This window comes from Colletotrichum abscissum (assembly GCF_030869225.1).
Source record: "Colletotrichum abscissum strain IMI 504890 chromosome Unknown Scaffold_20.1, whole genome shotgun sequence".
NCBI classification, from domain to species: Eukaryota; Fungi; Ascomycota; class Sordariomycetes; order Glomerellales; family Glomerellaceae; genus Colletotrichum; species Colletotrichum abscissum.
The window spans coordinates 545,611-560,939 of record NW_026850099.1 but is presented as its reverse complement, the minus strand read 5'-3'; the positions used below and the strand labels follow the sequence as shown (position 1 = coordinate 560,939).

Genomic DNA, 15,329 nt, shown 5'->3' with positions numbered 1-15,329 from the left:
CCTGTGTCGGAAAAAGAAGGTTCAGGTTTATGAACCGATTCAACCGGCCCAGCTCGCCACGTGGTTGGATCACCGGCCGGTTTTGACTCTTGTTTTGGGAGGTTTGGCATTCGGGCGAGGAGGAGTTTCCATCCAAAGGTACCGTCTCACCCGATTCGCTTACGTAGAAGCGGCTATGCCGGTACGACTGGCGAAGGACTGAATCAGAGGGGGAAGAATTGACTCTAGTCGGCCCCGTATTGTAGAGAGAAACCGAATTTTTAACACCGTAAATCAACGATTCATTATCGCCGCCAAGGTGGAGATGACAGAGTAACAGTGAATGTCTTGTGACCCATTCTATTCTTTTGAAAATATGCTTATACCAAATTTTGATTCCCCCGCGTTTCATTCAACAACCCATCCCTTACCAGCAACCCTGCGCTGCACGACCTTCTTCATCGGCAACGGCCACCCCTGACCACCGACCCCTTCGGCCCTGAGGTACGGCACAACCCACACCTCGCGCGTATTCGCCGTCGACGAAATCTCCTTGACCGGCTTCCCGTAGCTCACGAGCGGCGTGCCCTTGGCCAAGCTCGCGAGCTGCCCGCCCGTGACGTCCGTAAGCGCGAGCATCCTGGTCTTGGGCGTCTTGTTCACGTCTGCGCCCTGCGTCGCGCGCTGAAGCTGCGAGTACACGACGAACTCGGGGCACTCGGCCGGGCTGAGGTGGGCGAGCGGCGACGTCGGGTGGATGTAGATGTACTTCTCCGCGCCGTGGCCGACGCCGAGCGGCGAGAGCGGGATGTAGGGCACGTCGATAGCGCGGCCGGGTTTGCGCGTCACCTCGGGCGGCACGGGGGCCTTGTCGGCGCGGAGGGCGACGTGGTCGATGAAGCCGGCGGCCACCATCTGCTTGAGGTAGGCGACCTGCTTGTCCGAGGGAGCGTCGAGCCGGTCTTGGTATTTGAGATTCTTGAAGGCGGGGATGTTGGCGCGGAGGAGCTCGGTGATTTGCTGGCGCAGCTGCGTCACCTCCTTCATGACCTTGTACCGGACGAAGTGATCCTCGCACCACTTCTCCGTCGGGTCATGGGCGTACTCGCCGACGACCTGGAGGAGCTTGATGGCGTCGGACCTGTCGTCCAGGTAGCAGAAGTTCTTGTGCGCGGCGTTGAAGAGGCGCCTGATGTTGGCCTGGCGATCCTCGGCGATGATGTCGGCGGTGCGGCGGAACTCAGACTCGTCACGCGCCTCAAGAGAGGGGATTGCCTGGTGTTCCGGGACAAAGACCTCAGCGGCCGAGAGCGCCGCCACCATCATGATGGTATACGGCAGGCAGTCGTGCTGGTGGCCGACAAGGAGGATGCGGGCGAAGCGGGGCGAGAGCGGGAAGATGGACATTGTCGATCCGATTTTTGTGATTTGGCCTTCCGGCGCGATGGCCGAGAGGTAGGTGAGCAGCTTCTCGGCCTGGCGGAGACCCATACGGTTCGGCGGCGTCGGGAAGGGGAAGTTGACGACGTTGGAGAGGTTCATCGCCTTGAGCTGGAGCACGACGCCGTCGACGGGCATCCGCAGGATCTCGGGGTCCGTGAACTCGGGCAGGTCTCTCTCGTAGACGGCCGAGGAGTAGAGTCTGTAGCAGTGACCGGGCCCCGTACGACCGGCACGACCAGCGCGCTGACTGGCACTGGCCTTGCTGATCCAGCCGATTTCGTAGGTTTGCACTCCGCTGAAGCGATCGTATTGGCGTTCTTTGGACCGGCCACAGTCAAAGACGTAACGGATGCCCGGAATCGTCAAACTGGTTTCCGCAACGTTGGTTGCCAGGATGACCTGACGGTGGTTTTCGGGAGGATCCTCAAATACCCTCATCTGCTCCTTAGTTGGCAGGAGAGAGTAAAGGGGTAAGACTTGCATCTTCATGGGCCCCGTTTCTCCCTCCTCTCCTTCAATTTCGAACTCCTTGTCGTCCTCGTGCTCCATGTCCTCATCCTCATCGAGGCCGTCATCGATGTCGGCACCGATGGCATCGTCAACCTCGCCAAAGTCGATATCTTCGACTTCCATAGGCGCATCGGTGGCTGAGATCTGGACCTTGGGTGCGCTGGCTTCTGTGAAGCCACCAAATGCTTCCCTTAGGCGCTTGCTCAGATACCTAATCTCGTTTTGGCCGGTAAGGAACACCAGAAAGCCTCCTGGCGGTAGCTTCCGGTGACCACGCATAATCTTGTTAAAGGCCTCCTCGACGAAGTCGGACTGTGTCCGCCTTGCAAAGTGAATCGTGACGGGATGCTGCCGTCCTTCGACTTCAACCACAGGAGGCGGGGTGGGGAATAGTGTGGTATTGTTGGTCATGTCTTCGACTCTTAGCGTCGCGGACATGATGATGATCTTGAGTGGCTTGATCGAAGGATCGACCTTGTCGTCGCCCTTGCGGATATTATTGATACGACTCAGCATTCCAATGAGGATATCTGTGTTGACACTTCTTTCGTGGGCTTCGTCGATAATGATTGCCGAGTATTTCTTCAGAGAGAAGTCTTGCCCCATCTCTCGCAGCAACACACCATCCGTCATAAACTTGATGGCCGTCTTGGCCGAAGCTGTACCCTCGAATCGGATCTGGTATCCCACTCTGTCCGAGTGATCGCCTAGTTCTTGCGCAACACGTTTTGACATGCTCACGGCAGCAACTCGTCGGGGTTGCGTGACGCCAATCATGCCCGGAGTAGCAGAGCCAGGAGAACCGTACCCAGCCTCGTACAAGAATTGCGGCACCTGAGTCGTCTTACCGGAACCTGTAGAACCGCATACGACGACAATGTCGTTATTGTGAATCATCTCCATAATCTTCTGTTCCTCAGCGACCACCGGAAGTTTCATGCGGACTTCCTGGATATCTGGCGTTCTCGTCACAGCAACGGCGTATGCCTTGCGTGCAAGGTTTGTTGTCGGCTGTAGTTCCTGAGGTAGTGGTTCCTGCTCAAGCGGGCGTGGCTCAAAATTCTCTGGCCTAGGAATTTCCAGTGCTGTGGAGGCCTCTGTTGTTCCTTCAAAACCAAGGGCTTCGTTTCTTTGCGCAAGAGCCCAAGCCTTGAAGGCAGACTGCCTTGTGCTGGTAGACTCTTCTTCATCGTCCTCGCTTTCGTCTTCATCTTCGTCGTCTTCCTCAGACTCTTCGGATCCTTCGCTTGATTCTTCAGACTCCTCGGCTGAATCGTCATCCTCATCGCTTGAATTGTTCTCTGCGTCATCGCTCAAACCATTCCATTCGTCCTCTGCATCCTTCGCTTTCTCCGGTTCAGCGATGGAGAATTTGGAGGTCACGCCGCCTCTCTTTTGACGCTTCTGAAGCACTGGTCGTCCTGAATCATCGACATCTAATGGACGCTTCAGACCAGAGCCTACAGATGCGGCGAGTTGCGGATCCGGCTTTGATGCAGGTGCAGGTGTAGTTGTCGGTTCAGGTGCTGGTACTTGTGGAGGCGGTACTGGTGTTGATTTCGCTTTCGCTGCTGATACCGGCACAGGTGCCTTGACTGCAGCCTTAGAAGCTTTCGGCTTGGGTGCCTTTGAAGTGTCATCTAGGCTGTCGTCAGAATCCACCTCGGGGGCCTCCTCTCTCTCCTCATAAAGCAGCTCCTCGGCATCCGCGTCGACTGCTAACCCGGCGTTCTTCTCCCGCAACGCCCTCGTCAAAGCCTGGCGTTTGGACTCCTTGCCCTGACCGAGAGTCTTGGTGCTCGTGAACAAGCTCGTGTCGACCTTTTGCTGCGCGAGCTTGGCGAGGATTTCGCGATTCTCATCTTTGCGAAGCTTATTGGTGATGTACTTTTCCAACCGCTTCGCCTTCTTGCCGCTGGCCTTGGCACCGTCTCCTTGCAATTCGGCCTTGAGCTGCGCTCTCTTTTCCTGGAGACGCTTCTGGTCTTCGGGGAGAATCTCATCCGCATTCGAGTCCTGGGGGATGATGCCGTTCTCCTTGGCCCTCTCGCGGGCGAGCACCTTGTGCTTTCGTTGCCTTGGGACGAATTTTCCCATTTTGATTTGTGTGAAAATGACAAGTTCGAGTTTGTCTTCAATGCAGATCCTTCGTGGCGTGAGTGGTGCTGCTTTGGACCGGAGCAAAAGTCGCTGTTTCTTATGCAGCCTCTCACCTCACTGGGAAAAGTTTAGGTGGATGAGACTGAGATTCGTTGCTGATCCAGGTGAAATTAGATCAAGCCGTGGAAGCCTAGAAAAGCGATCGAATTTTGGAAAAATGCGTTGCAAAACAATTGTCAATACCGCCAGGAAATTGGCATTTTAACAAGGGTATCAAGATTAGGAGATGCACGTGAAGTAAAATCTCATGTTTCTCTCACTCAACGCTGAGGGTCGCTAAGATGCGCCGCCAAATTCTGGAAATTTTTGGATGGAAAAGGTTCTGCCGGGTTGACCGCCGGGTCTCCAGCTATTTTGGGCCTAGTGCGGGGCGATCCACACCCCTGTCACCCGCTGCTGTGGGTTTGACGAGTCCCTCACTGGCTGCAGTCCGAGTTGACCTACAAGTCCAACTTGAGACTTTAATAAACGATCTACATCATCCGCCTACACGTTCAAATAGTAAAGTCAATTCCAAAAATCGAGAAGACTCAACATAAAATCATTCTACCCTCCCCCCCCCAAAGATACTATCTCGGAACACCCAACACGATGGAACCTCAGGGAATCAGAGAAGAAGCCTTCCCCGCACGAAGCAGGCAGGAAACGGGAACAGTAAACGGCGTCCCAACAGAAGTCACTTCAGTCTCCTTTTCCGACAAGTTCGTATTGACAATCTCACAAGACGGCAAGCTCTCACAATGGGTGCGTCCTCGAAGTTTCCCTGGGCTTTATCCAAAATTGATTTTACTGACCATTCTCAAAGATCCAAGTACCTTTGCAAGCTTCTACAGGCGGCATGGTTGACCTGAGCCTGCCTTCAACCAGCCGGGGCCTTCTCCCATCGGTCCACCTGACGCCCAAGACTCTTCTCGGAGGTGGAGGTGATGAGAGAGAAACTTTAGGGCAGCTCTACGCAGCACAGATTGCCAGTCTCATGTCCACGAGAGATCCCGAGGATCGCAGGACGCTCGTGGTGGGACTGGGGCTCACTAAGGTCGACACTGAGCGGGAAGCTTTTTTCGATACAGTCGAGTTGGTTCAGAAGGTTCTGTGAGGTACCTACCAGATAACGTGGTAAATCTTGAATTGGACAGCTGCGATGATGATAGCCGCTTCTGCAACTAGTCTCTGAACAGAGCATACGCTGGCTGAGAAGCATCTCGCTGATGGAAGTCGAATGCCCTTTGGTGAGAACCAAACCTTAATATCAGTATTGGTATGCCATGAAGGTATCGCACGAGGAATAAATAGGCCTCGAAACGAAGGCTGGGTTTATGAGTGGCTGGTATGATTGATATGAACTTCAAAAGTTTACAGCCCGTACAGTATTGCCAGCAACACGGGCGTGGTTCAAGTCTGAAAGCCGTAGTGGCGCCTAAAAACTCAAAGGCATCACCGGCTTCGTACGGATAGTATGTTTCATTCCTGAAGGCCAAACTATTCCATAGTGCAGGACGCTTCAAAACCTTGTTGACTGCGGTAGTCGTGATAGACGTTTTGTGTGCTTTCATCTGGGAAAGACTAGCACAAAGGTCAACAGCTTATCTCTATGAAAAGTAGGAGATATTCAAACTACAGAAATAGAACCTGCTATGAACCGAACACCTCCGCCCTCTGTGACGGTACGTACAGTGTCAGGGTCAACTTGCTTTTTCCGCATCCACAATGACAGCCATACTCGTGGCGGTGAGCCGGGGGAGACAGTCGGCACAACAAGAGACAACGCAGTGCTACAACACGCCTACAAAGTCGGGCCACCACACCTTTCCCCCACGTTCAAGTAAGCCTCGCATCTGATAGGCGAGTCCAGAGAGGTCCTCAGTCATGCCGGGGAGCGCGAGCCGTCGGGTTCCGACGGGCTGGATATGCAGACCAGAGAAGATGACAGCCACCTTTGACATTCCCCGGGCCGGCACAGGCGGGAACGGCTTCCGGCATATGGACAGGTGCTGGCGGCCAAGGGAAAAAACACCTCAGACTACTACGTTCTCATCACCGACAAGAAGACATGAAGAGGCAGTAGTGGCGGTCAGGGAACGGAACGGGAGCGCGCAGCTGTTGGCGGCTCAGTGTACACGAAGAGAGGCCGACGTTGCTCAAAGGATGGTTCCCTGGCAAAGCTTTTCCTCTGATGAAGCAGGCTAAGAAGTATTTCACGCTTGACTTTCTTTTAAGAAACTAGAGTGTTCATGTTCATGAGAAGTCACTGAAGACAAGTATTGTCATTCAAGAGAGCGTTGGTATGCTCAAGACCTTACCATACCTCGAAAACATCGACTAATCCTCTGGACAAAGCGGCGTTTGAGTCTTTTTATCTACGTGATACATAAAGCAGCTGCCTCGGTCACAACCACGGACATGTCGAGGAAAGATCCCCCCTCGCCTCGGCCACCGCCGAACCCACCACCAAGTCCGAGTTGAGGCACTCTGTCTTCGTATCTCGGTTCATGCTTGGCGAAAGTTAGCACATGATTACATGCTATTGACATGACAAAAAAGCTAACATAAGGTTACGTAGTGACTAAAATATACATGGAAAGAACAAGGTCTTGGGTAGCAACTTGTTCACGTTGAACAACACCAGAAAACTTATATATGATGGAGACGTGCCGGAATACCGAATACTCCAACAGTTATAGGCATACTTTCACAATATCAATCTTCAACACCGGGCAGTCTTTCATAGCCTAGACTTCTCTTTAAGCACCCATGTCCCCTCCCTAATCTCAAACTCTCTCCCCTTCTTCCATCCAAGCCACTCCTCGAGCGCCTTCTCACCACCATCACCAGGCGTAAGCGGAACGCCGACATACCCTCCCCCCTCAACACCAGGCCCCTGCCCCCGTCTCGGATCCTTATCCTCGCCGGCCGCCACAGCCAAACACGGCGTCTCTACCAACGTCACCGCCGGCCTTTGGTCACCTTCCCTCGCCGGCTCCGTCTCGAGCTCGTGATACTCCAACACGGGCGTACAACACGCATCCGTCCCGTCAAACACCTTCTCCCACTCCCCTCTCGTCCGGCTCTTAAAGATCTTGGTGAACAACTCCCGCAGCTCCCCCCACCTCGCCCGATCGAACCTCTCCTCCTCCCACCCCTGCCCCGCCAACCCGAGCCCCTTGATAAACGCCGCAAAGAACTGCGGCTCCAGCGCCCCGACCGCAAAGTACTTGCCGTCCTTTGTCTCGTACGTGTCGTAGTACGGACACCCGCCGTCGAGCATGTTCCTCCCGCGCCCGTTGTCCCCGAGCGGGTTCTTGAGCGCGAACCGCGGGAACGTGGCCAAGTACGCCGACCCATCCACCATGTTGGCCTCCACGACCTGGCCCTTCCCACCGTTCCTCTCCCGTGCCAGCAGCGCCATCAGAATCCCCTGGAACAGCATCGCCCCGCCGCCTGCGAAGTCGGCCAAAATGTTCCACGGCGGGTGCGGCTTCTCCCCGTCCCGGCCGAGCATGCTCAGCGCCCCGGACACGGCGAGGTAATTGATATCGTGCCCCGCCATGTCTTTATACCGCCCGTCCCTTCGGAACCCCGTCATGCGGCCGTAAATCAAGCCCCTGTTTGCCTTTTCCAGGACCTCGGGCCCCAGCCCCAGCTTCTCTAGCACGCCCGGGCGGAAGGGGTCGATGAGCACGTCGGCCTTTTCGGCCAGACGTTTGACGAGAGCGAGGCCGGCGGGCGATTTCAAGTCCACGGCGACGGAGGCCTTGTGGCGGGCTAGCATGTCTTCCGTCGGCAGGGGCGTGCGGCTTCCCTCGATGGCACGGTCGACGCGGAGGACGGAAGCGCCTGCGTCGGAGAGGAGCATGCCTGCAAAGGGACCCGGTGCGAGGCCGGCGAATTCGAGGACCTTGATGCCTTTTAGGGGCGGAGGGCCGACCATGGTTGTTAGGTAATTCACTTAGACGATGTTGAAGATGGTTGAGTGTAAGATGAGGATAAATGTAAGAAGACTTGGGATAATGACAATGTCTTTATGTACTTGATTCTAAGTGACTTAGTACTTTTTCGTAATACTGTAAGAAATCTTTACGGATACATGTAGATGAAATTGTTGCAGAATTGTGAAATAAAGAAGTCCCGGTTGTGAGTTGTGACCGAGACATGAGCCCGGTAAACTTAGAGTTGGGGAAGCTCCCAAGAAGCCGAGGCAGTGTCCGCCTGTGGGCGGGTGGTCGGAGTTGCTGAAAACAAGCAACTCCTAGCACTGGCACCGAATCGCGGGGGGGACGGGACGGGAGCTACTGTGGGGTCGGTGAGCACCTTATTGCCGGTGCATGATGTACTCGGTGTGGGGTTCCTGAAGATGATGTGAGGTGGTTGCTTGATATGGACTTCAACACAGGGCCGATGGGATGGGACGAGATTTCGTTGGCTCTTAAGTATTCCGTACTTTTATCACTTTTGAGAGTGCCAAGCACTCCAAAGTGCATATCCACAGGAGCAGCCCTTATTGAAGTTTGTTCCTTCTTAAGTGGTGATATGTGATACAATTTATACAGCCCCTGCGTACCTATACTCTAGTGTCTAGGTAAGGTATACTTCTGTACATAAGATAATAGACATAACAACTATCGGAAAGAATTGATGATTTGGCATTGTAAGAACATTTCCTCCTTGATACCTAGACATGCCTATCGTCCAAGATTGTAGATATCATTGACATGTGGATGTTTTAGCGCAGCATCCGTATACTCACATGAGAAAGTAGAGCGCTTCCTAACACTGCCCAGACAGCAATAAACATGACATATTCCCCCCAAAAAGGTATCTTGCAAATTATTGTTCACGAACAGAACCATCGCACACAATACCATTCAGCCCAGGCTCCAAAAAGCGCACTCAAAGATTCATCGAAACGCCGGGATCAACTCCATTCAGCAGCTCCACAGTCTCCTCCCACACCCGCCCCTGCATCTGCTCCCCCTCCTCGCCCTGCATGACCTTCGGGAACCGCACGACGACGCAGTCGCTCATGTACCGCCCGTGGGCCTCCTCGCCCGCGAACGCGCTCGCTGTCAGGCACCGCGACCCGACCTCGGCCGACCGCGCCAGCAGCTTCAGCCCGACCTTGACGACGATCGTCAGCGGGAAGGGGATGTTGCGGAACAGCGCCGTCGCGCAGAGGCCCGGGTTCAGCGTCGTCACCTGCACCCGCCCCTTGCCAGACGCGTCCGCCGCGATGGCCATCTGCCGCGCCAGTATCACCTGCATCAGCTTCGACGTGTTGTACCGGTCCGTCAGGCTCTTGTTGGTGTTGAGGGCCTTGTAAATGTCTTCTTCGTTGCGTTCGTGGAACTTGGCCTGCGGGGCACGAATTGCGTGTAAGTGGGTGGAATCTATCTCCATGGCATCACTCGCAGTTTGAGAGAGAAGGGCAAGAAGAAGGCACAACAAAACTCACCATCTGACTCGCATCCGAAGCGACAATCACAATCTTGGGCGTAACATTATGCGTCTTGCCCGTCCTCCTCAGCACCGGCAACAACTTCAACCCCAACAAAAACGTGCTCAGCACGTTCACCGTAATCGTGCTCTCCCACCCCTCGGCGTCGACCCTCTTGCCCGTCGCGATGCTCGCGTTCAGCACCGCAAAGTCCAGCCTCGGCAGCTTGTCCGCGCGCGCCGCAAACTCCTTGACGCTCTCAAACGACGCCTGGTCCAGCGGCCACACCTCGACGACGCCGCGCCGGCCCGTCGTCAGCTCAATGTCCGTCTTGGCCGCCTCGCCTTTGTCGGTGCTGCGCACGGCGAGGATCACCTTGGCGGCGTTGAGCCGCACAAAGTGCCGCGCCGCTTCGAGGCCCAGGCCGACGTTGGAGCCCGTGACGATGATGGTGCGGCCGGCGCAGTCGTCGGATGGGTAGGGGAGCTTTTTGAATTGAGAGCGGAGGAAGTCTACTGCCATCATCTTGGCGGCTTTCTTCTTCTTCTTTTGCTGGTTCGTTCCTCACTTCAAAGTTTTGGAGCCCTGGATACTAAGCCTATCTCTTCGAATAAACTCTGTAGCTGAATTTCTTACAGCACTTGATATCCGCGTCTTTCGGTTAATGACGTTCTGGTAAGTCGGTAGTTTGCAGTTGAATATGGAGCAATGCACGCAGAGAATGAACAAAGAAAGGGAGGTAAGGGAGGGCACGGTGAGTTTATCAATACCATCCCCCCCCCCCCCCCCTCTCTCTCTCTCTTAGATACCTACCTTTACGGCCTACCTTTCCCCTTCCCCTCTCCCGACCTATCCGTCTAGACCTTGTCTAGACCACTCTCTCCCAGAGCTCAAGCTTTCCCATTCAATGCTGCGGGGAAGGGGAGGGAACCTCGAGACGGAGAGTGAGTGAGAGAGACACAGAGCACGGAAGCTACCCTGATGCTTCCCGCTACCCGGGAAATGTTTCACCAAGCTCAGCGAGCAGGCATTGACCGACGTGGAACACTAACCTGCGCACTAGCGCGACGTAACATGAGGTGAAAAAGCCAAAAAGAGATGTTCGTTAATACGATAAGTAGCGAGTACGGAATCCGGGCGAATACCCGTGTGCATGCGTGTCTCCAAGACGTATCCGTACCTCTCCTCTGCACCCAATCTGCTCATCTCTTATGCCATAGTGGCTGGCACCCGGAAGTATGAACGTTACTTTGATACCTATATCCGCCCCACGCCAGCTTTCCTTTCATACGCCAAACGGAATAACGCCAGGAGATCCTAATCTAGGTCAAGGTTTAGTTTGATTGCATGATCTACCGGATCTTGGTCAATTGGAGTAGTCTTGAATCCGGAGCCAACGGCCGGTTAGCCGGATCCCTACTACGTAAGAGGGACGAACGTGCGTCTCGAAAGATCGTCTGAATGATGATCTGTAGAGCATGATTGATAACGCCCCCTAGAGTGTCGCAAACCAAGCACATGCCAATTCAGAGAGGCTCTCGACTGGAAAGTGAGGCGCGTCGCACAGGAACAGGAAAAGCGAATTGGGAACGTGGTCTTTCATTGCTGCCTCTCTCTTGCTATATCCTCTTTGGCCATCTTGATTCAGTCATCATCACAAGAAACAAATGTATGCCACTCTCATTAAAGGACTATCACCGCAACCGCTGCTGTCCGATTGTCTACCGCCTCCCACGCCTCCAGGGTCTCCGCCGACGATTTTTGGGAAGATTTCACCGCCTGAACGCCGCGCTCTTTCTAGTTTTCGTGCCCCCGGAAGCATGGGGCGGCCAGCATCTCAGCAGGCAAAAATTTGAGTGCTTCTCAGAAGCCACTTTGTTTGTCGTCTCGCGTCTCTTACTGGACCTGGCTGACAATCTCGCTGGCCTTGCCAAGGGACTCCACCATTTGCTGGCACTCCTTTCTTCTACGGATGGTGAAGTCGCTCTCCTTGAGCAGGTCGTCCAGAGTATCGGTGCGGTACATGTTCTCCAAGAGCTCCTTCTGCATCTCGTCCTTGGTGAATCTGCCCTACTGTTAGCTGACCAAACCTCACTGACGAAACTTGGCGTGTGTACTCACTGAACAAGGGTAAGCATGATGGCCTTGGGCACCATGTCGATCATGGTCCGCCTCACAATGTTGTAGTAGGAAGAGATGAGCAGCTCTGTGCATCATGGTTAGCGTTTCTTCGAGTCAAGTGAAACAAGGGAGACATACTGATGACTTCCACCTCAATGTTCTCGCGCTCTGACAGCGTTCCGGAAGCCTTGAGTGTCGGCGGAGGAGCCTCCATGGCTGCAGCCTTCTTCTTGTTCTTCGCGGCGAAGAAACTGCCAAAGAAGCCTCCGTTGGCGGCATCTTCAGGCACAACTGGGCTGGACGCTCTGGGAGTGCCTCCCGGGAGAGGCTTGCCGGTCTTTGGGTCGACCTGGACAGGCTTGGAAGGGTTGTAGCGCTCATTTACCATAGCCATAGCCCTGTGGCCGTTCAAGAAGTCAGGGTGACCAGTATTGATGTAGCATGCCTCCATAGCCACGAGATCCTTGACCAGCTTGTTGGTGGGTTCCATGGCCTTCTTGAAGAAGTTGATGACCACGGTGTGAACCTTCTCCTTGAGGGAAGGATACCTGCGGTACAGCGCCTTACCCAGGAGCTGAGACAGAATGCGCACCAGCTCATCGTAGACGAGGGACACGCACTTCAGACTCGGGTCTTCCAAACGCTTGATTTGCTGCTTCACAATCAACTCGAAGGCAGTAGTGCCGACGAAGAGCGCCGGAGAGGAACCGGACGAGTTGTACAGGATCGTACGGATATCAACATCTTTGACCACGTCGAAGGGATCCACAGCCTTGACACCGTTGGAGTATAGCTCGTGGAACACGAAGCTGATTCTCGCACCACCCGACAATTCCGTGCTGGAAAGCTCTGTGTTGTTGCCGTCCAAGACCGTCCGCCACTCATTTGTGAACTCGGTGATGATGTTGAGAACAATGTTTGCGCTGTTGCCCAGCATGCTAGGTCCCAAGCTGTCCAGCTCGGCAGAGTACTTTTGCAGTGAGCTCGAGATGCGAGCCTTGATGTCGGGCAGGGTCTGCTTGATGTGCATCATCAGAATGAGGTTGAGCTTCCTTGCCAAATAGGGAGTTCCGCAGTAAGAGCTCTTGTTCCTGTATGCCTTGTGGTTGTCGAAGAAGTTCTTCTCGTTCTCCAGGGCTGCCATAATCGGTTTCTTGTTGTCGATATCTCGCTGGCCACGGTTGACCACAGGGACGTATCCCAACCGCAAAGGAATAATGCGTCCAGCCAGAATATCAACTACATCAGTGCCCTCGTCCATAAGATCCACCTTGGTGAGAACACCAATCGTTCGCTGGCCCTCAGGATCGACCTCGCGGGCGAGCTTGAGACCGTCGGAATTGGCAAGATCGATATTGGCAGCTGTGACGGCGAGAATGATGGCGTTGGACTTGGAGATGTACTTGAGAATCATGTCGCGGATCTGGCGCTCGATATCGCGGGGCTGGTCTCCGACTGGCACTCTAGTCAGACCTGGCAAATCGACCAGGGTGAGGGTAAGAACGTTCGGGGAGTAAACTCTCAAGTTGATGGGAGCGGGTGAAATGCCGGCGTTGCGGCCGACCTTGGCCTCCGTTTCTCTGCTAATCTCATCGCGAATCTTGTTGAAATCGTAGAATTTTTGGCCAGGGATATGGAGGAATTCGCCCCATTCGTCGGCGTTGGCCGCCTTGTCGGTGCTGTTTTCCACCTCCTCGACGCCATTCTGTGAAGTCGCGGGACGGTTGATGAGTTGCAGGACGAGGGGTCGACGGGTGCAGATCCCAGAGCCTCGGGGCAAGCTGAAAGGATCAAAGTTGTTAGATGCCTCGAGGGCTGGAAGACATGTGATGGCGGGGCCGGGTGGTGGTTGTCACACTCACAAGTCTCTTCCTACGATGTTCTCCAAGACGGAACTCTTACCGCTAGACTGGCTACCGACGACGACGATTTGAGGGAGATCGATAGGGTTGGTGACGCCAACTGTTGTGAAGACATCCTGAAGCTTGTTCACGAGGCTGAGGGGCAGCGCATAGTTAGCTTCCAAAGTGCATCGAGGGGTCGAGAGGTGTTGCTGGGTGTCACGTACGTGATCAAGGCGGGATCCGAGATACCACCTTGGCTGGAAGCGGGGGGCGCGCTCATTGTTGCGATGCGGCGTGGGACTTTGGGGAGATGCGGTGGTCGTGTGTTGGGCAGAGGAGAGGGTCGAGTCGAGGACAGACTTCTTTGTCGAGAGTAGTGTCGCAGATGGCTCCTGAATCGCAATACGTGGAAGCTCCCGGAAAGGGGGGTTGGGGTTCGAGAAGGAGGTGAGGAAGAGGGCGGGAGCGCAGAACAAGTCGAGGGCAGTCGTTGTACCACCTTTGTGTCGGCGTCGACGGGTATGTATATCAGCAAAGATGCGAGGTATCGTGCAAGTTGCAAGTTTGCAGGTGTTTTGGTTGAGGGATGGTGGGAGGCGGACGTCGCAAGCACCGGGCCCAGATCACAGATGTCAAGAGCCTATCCGTACTTGGTGCATACGTTGTTGCTGCTGCTGTTCCGAGACTGAGAGTCCTGTAGGTGTGCCTAGGATCCCTGACGCACCAGCCACATGCGTCCGGTCCCCACCGGTGTCGTAGCCCCCTGTCACTCTGCCTACAACCACAGGCGCAGCGAAACAGCATTTGGCGGGGCGTTGGGCTGGCAGGCGACCTCCCACTTCTCCCACTTGGGCACAGGTGCCACACGTGACGGGCTGGCCTTAGGAAGGTAGTGTACACGGCTACGCACACCGAGGACAGCTCCTGACACACCTTGGTCTCTTGGGAAGCACACCTTGGGTACGCCGTACACCGCACTTCTCACACCTTTAGACATTTTGGAACAAAATGTAGGTGCCTAAGCGTACGTCACTTGTGCCACGCAAGTGCCAGACGAGTAGCATTTGCAATGATGTTTACGCCGGCGAGTAACATGGATTGCAATACGTAAGTCTAGAGATGCTCAGAATTTAGTCACCTTCAACCAGTCGTTGCTCGTCTTGTATCTCTGATTACCTATTACCTCCTGCCTGTCTGCCCAAGCAATGTCTGAAACCTAAGTTTTTCCGACACACCAAAGAATACATGCACCTCGGCATAAGCTGACTGTGAGCAAAGGGCAATATGTACCTCCAAAATCCAGTTCAACTGACAAAAAAGTAAAAGTGTCTACTGGCGCTTCCCTGGGAGCTTTGCTGTAGTCTATTGCCTGGCAATTTAGGTAGGCTTGAATCAACCCTCAGTCTTCTGCAGCTGGACGCAAGATACTGCAGCAAGTTGCATACCACCTGGACAAGGGTTCGTTGCTTCAACACCCGGACCGAAAAGACGAATGGCGATAAGGAACCGGTGAAGAGCTGGGCCAGGGCACTTCCACGAGGCGTTGATGCGTTGGAGACTTTCTGGCAGCTGAGGTGCGTTTAAGTGGCCGGCAGTGCGACATGCAACCTCGATCAAGACGGCTGACGGCAGACTGCATGTTCGTCCACACTTTCGATATGGACAATGCCTTGTGCCGAGACACTTTGAAAGATGAACGTCTCGTCATATTGACGACAGCAACTGGTGTAATTTGGGAACGTCTCGCTAAGTGTATGACTGTCAATGTTCTTCAGGTACCACCGCTGGAAGGTAAGTAAGGTAACCTACGGAATACCGGTACATAACTTCTGCTCTCTCTC

General features: G+C 54.4%; 5 protein-coding genes across 5 annotated transcripts; 1 reads left to right on the top strand and 4 right to left on the bottom strand.

The window, feature by feature from the left end:
• Positions 1-387: 387 nt before the first annotated feature.
• CABS01_08790 (helicase associated domain-containing protein) lies at positions 388-4,029 on the bottom strand (the record flags this gene model as incomplete). The annotated part of the gene is made up of 1 exon (XM_060542148.1): positions 388-4,029. The coding sequence occupies one exon, from the start codon at positions 4,027-4,029 to the stop codon at positions 388-390; it is 3,642 nt and encodes a 1,213-aa protein (XP_060401038.1).
• Positions 4,030-4,683: 654 nt separating this feature from the next.
• On the top strand, positions 4,684-5,188 carry CABS01_08789 (uncharacterized protein; the record flags this gene model as incomplete). The annotated part of the gene is made up of 2 exons (XM_060542147.1): positions 4,684-4,836; positions 4,898-5,188. The coding sequence occupies 2 exons, from the start codon at positions 4,684-4,686 to the stop codon at positions 5,186-5,188; spliced, it is 444 nt and encodes a 147-aa protein (XP_060401037.1).
• Positions 5,189-6,814: 1,626 nt separating this feature from the next.
• Positions 6,815-8,020, bottom strand: CABS01_08788 (CoA-transferase family III; the record flags this gene model as incomplete). The annotated part of the gene is made up of 1 exon (XM_060542146.1): positions 6,815-8,020. The coding sequence occupies one exon, from the start codon at positions 8,018-8,020 to the stop codon at positions 6,815-6,817; it is 1,206 nt and encodes a 401-aa protein (XP_060401036.1).
• A 959-nt stretch (positions 8,021-8,979) lies between these two features.
• CABS01_08787 (short-chain dehydrogenase) lies at positions 8,980-10,048 on the bottom strand (the record flags this gene model as incomplete). The annotated part of the gene is made up of 2 exons (XM_060542145.1): positions 8,980-9,441; positions 9,542-10,048. The coding sequence occupies 2 exons, from the start codon at positions 10,046-10,048 to the stop codon at positions 8,980-8,982; spliced, it is 969 nt and encodes a 322-aa protein (XP_060401035.1).
• A 1,371-nt stretch (positions 10,049-11,419) lies between these two features.
• CABS01_08786 (vacuolar protein sorting-associated protein 1) lies at positions 11,420-13,768 on the bottom strand (the record flags this gene model as incomplete). Its single annotated transcript, XM_060542144.1, has 5 exons — positions 11,420-11,588; positions 11,645-11,729; positions 11,783-13,425; positions 13,507-13,641; positions 13,713-13,768. 5 exons carry the CDS (start codon positions 13,766-13,768, stop codon positions 11,420-11,422), a joined length of 2,088 nt encoding a protein of 695 aa, XP_060401034.1.
• Positions 13,769-15,329: the final 1,561 nt, after the last annotated feature.